This window comes from Dendrobium catenatum, unplaced genomic scaffold (genome assembly GCF_001605985.2).
Source record: "Dendrobium catenatum unplaced genomic scaffold, ASM160598v2 fragScaff_scaffold_896, whole genome shotgun sequence".
Classification (NCBI taxonomy): domain Eukaryota; kingdom Viridiplantae; phylum Streptophyta; class Magnoliopsida; order Asparagales; family Orchidaceae; genus Dendrobium; species Dendrobium catenatum.
The window spans coordinates 634,493-637,584 of record NW_021319358.1 but is presented as its reverse complement, the minus strand read 5'-3'; the positions used below and the strand labels follow the sequence as shown (position 1 = coordinate 637,584).

Genomic DNA, 3,092 nt, shown 5'->3' with positions numbered 1-3,092 from the left:
CAAGTCTAAGAGTTGCTATGATGCTGAAGAAGAGAACAATTAACAGTAAGGAAGGTTTAATGTTTGATCATAGTTCACTTAATGCTCCCATTTATAAGTAAACAGCAGTTCTTTCTCTTATTCCATCACCTGAGTTCTTTGTGGGTTTCTTTGACACTGAGACTTCTGCAATGAGCCAACCTCCATCTTAGAAGCAAAATCTTTCTCTGCAACAGTGCACCATTTCATCTCTAATAGAAAGCAAAGAGCTCATTCAGGCAATTTTTCAGAAAAAAAACATCATCCATGGGATGTTAGTGAATAAAAAACTGTTGGGCTTGGAATTTTTTATGCTCTCAGCAATGACAAAACTGATAAGAAATCTTCAAATTTAGAGGGTAGAATGTTGTTGTTCGGATCGCAGCTCAAGGGTCAGTTACCTTCTACCAGCCAAAATGACTTTTTTGAGTCCCCTCACCCTGTAATTGAGTTTGGTGTCAAAAACAAGAATTCTGAAATAGCTATGGCACCATTACTATCTCCTTCAAGATCTTCGGCAGTTCTCGGTGGTTCTATGCCAGAGTCACGGCCGCCGCCACCAATCTTATGTTTATCTACAAGCGAGATGGAACAATCTGAGGATTATACTCGCGTGATTTCTCATGGACCAAACCCTAGGATTACTCACATTTTTTATACTTGCATCATGGAGAACTCTGGCAATGGTTACAATTCTCTGAGGAAGGAGATCAGGTTCTCCACAGATGGGGAAATTAGTTATCCTTCTAATGATTTCTTGGCTTTTTGCAATGTTTGCAGAAAGAAACTTGGGCAAGGAAAGGATGTTTTCATGTACAGGTTTACCTCTTTATTGTTTTTTCAAGAAAGCTTGAAATTTTAATAGATCTGACTCTTTGCTTTTGATTTCTGATTTGCGCTGCATAGTTTTCCAACTCTAGTTTTATTGGCATCCATTGCCTCCAAGCGCTAATTTGTTTCGGTTTAATTGCTTGGAACTGATTGAAACTGAGTTCTAGAATTCAGTTTCATTGCTTGTTTAGCAGAAAGTGAAAATTTTGAGTTCTTACATTTGAATCTTAAATTCTTTAAGGTAGTAAGTGAGTTTCAATTATGCAAACTTTAGTCATCTTTATTTATTTATTTATTTTTTGTTGAAAGTAGTAATTCAATAATATAATGTTAAAAGAGTAAAGCCACTCATCCATCTAAGCATGCTCATCTCTACAAGACTTAACTTATTTTTATGCTTCTCTTTTAATGGCCAACATTCTGACCATAAAGCATTGCATATCTCACCACCATCTTATTGAATTTTTCCTAAAGTTTGAGGGGTACTTTTCTATCACGCAACATGCCTATGCATTCCTTCGCTTCAACCATCCAACTTGAATTCTATAATAATATCTTCATCTTTTTCACCATCACTTTGAAAAAAAGTCCTGATATCTAAAACATGTATCCTTTTTAATGACCTAATCATCCAAAGTCATAATGCCCCACTAGATCTATTACTATGTTAGGCCAATCCAACATGGACCGATCCAATGCTATAGGAGGCGGACCAAGCAGTCCACCCCATTGGATTTTCTGCCCAAGGGAGGTGGGGCCCTCTAGCCAAATAAAATAGGAAGGAGGGATAGGCAGCTGGGGCTAAGGAGGTGGGTTCAATTGCTTTAATTAGGGAAGGAGGATTAGGTTTAGGGTTATGCAAATTATTTGGGGCTGCTCTTGTTCTTGGAGTTTTGGTGTCTTGGACTCTAGCGGCTTCTAGAGATTGGGAGAGAAGGATCCTCCTCTCAAATAGAGGATCAATTGTATCTTACAATTTCTTTTTTGTTGGTTTGATTTATATAATAAAAACTACTGTTTTGTTTGCTTTTCATTGGATTTGTGGAGTATTTATGTTGTTTTCGTCAATCCTGTTAGGGTTTACTTGAGATCTTCATGTGTTTCCTATTAAAATTGGCATCATAGCAGATTTTGGGACCATCTTGGGCTGTTTTTCTGAAATTTCAGCGACGTATTTTTTTGTTCGGAAGGCGGTTTCTTGCTGAAATTTGAATCAATACCCAGAATTTTTTATGGCGGCCAAGTAGGTAGATGCTTTGGAGGGGCGCTTTGAAGGGGAGATGAGTCAAATAAAAGCCACGCTGGAAGATCGAATCTCCTCCGTAGAAGACAAGGTTTTGTCCATAGAAGACAAGGTTTCGTCCGTTGAAGACAATGTTTTTGATCTTCATGCTATGATGAAAAAGTTATTGAAAATCATATTCAAACTGTGGCATCGAAGGCAAAGGGACCCATGGGAAGAAATACAAATTCTAATTTTTGTAGGAGGAATCATGGAGGAAAGAGGTGGAAGGTGCGGAGGTAGGCATGGGTATGAGGGGCATGAATCACGGAGTGCTGGTTGGGGAAAAAAATAAATGGAATGTGGAAGAAGGGGTGCATAGTTTGAAGAAAAAAAGGGAGAAATTGAATAGGGGTTGGTGTATGAATGTAGGAGGGAAGATCAAGAAACTTGGAGAGGGCCAAGAACTTGGGAAAGAGAAACTATGGAGGAATAAGGGGAATCGGGAGAGATCAGAAGGTAAGGAAGTTGAAAATGCCCAATTTTGAAGGGGAGGACACACATGGATGGATCTATAAGGTGGAGAGGTATTTTGCCGTCAATGGTTTGACGGAGGAGGAGAAGTTGATAGCAGCATGCTTATGTTTCGAGGGTAAGGCACTGTCATGGTACTAGTGGAGACTCTGTGGGAGACCCCTACAAAGCTGGAAAGAGTTTAAAGTTTTTTTTTTAATAGAACATTTCCAAACTGATAGGGGATGAGATTTCTATGAGCAACTCTTTGCACTAGTGCAGGATGAATTTGTGGTAGACTACGGGGAGAGGTTTGAGCATCTGGCCAGTTGAGTGGAGCAATTTTCAGAGACGACATTGGAAGGGAATTTCCTGAAGGGGCTCAAATCGGAGATCAGAGCCGCAGTGAAGGTCATGAGGCCTTGTGACTTGGAAAAGGCCATGGAAGCAGCTAGTGGAAAATCAGAGATATCATGAAAGGCGAGCCACGAGCAACAATTCAGGGGGG

At 39.7% G+C, this 3,092-nt stretch overlaps 1 protein-coding gene across 1 annotated transcript; it reads left to right on the top strand.

Annotated features, from left to right (window-relative positions):
- The first annotated feature begins 6 nt into the window (after positions 1–6).
- Positions 7–906, top strand: LOC110109758 (FCS-Like Zinc finger 8-like). Its single transcript, XM_020840951.2, has one exon. It carries the CDS (start codon positions 383–385, stop codon positions 878–880), a length of 498 nt encoding a protein of 165 aa, XP_020696610.1. The 5' UTR covers positions 7–382; the 3' UTR covers positions 881–906.
- Positions 907–3,092: the final 2,186 nt, after the last annotated feature.

Excerpts from the sequence above, each read along its gene's own strand:
- LOC110109758 (XM_020840951.2), top strand. The coding sequence starts at position 383 with ATGTTGTTGTTCGGATCGCAGCTCAAGGGTCAGTTACCTTCTACCAGC.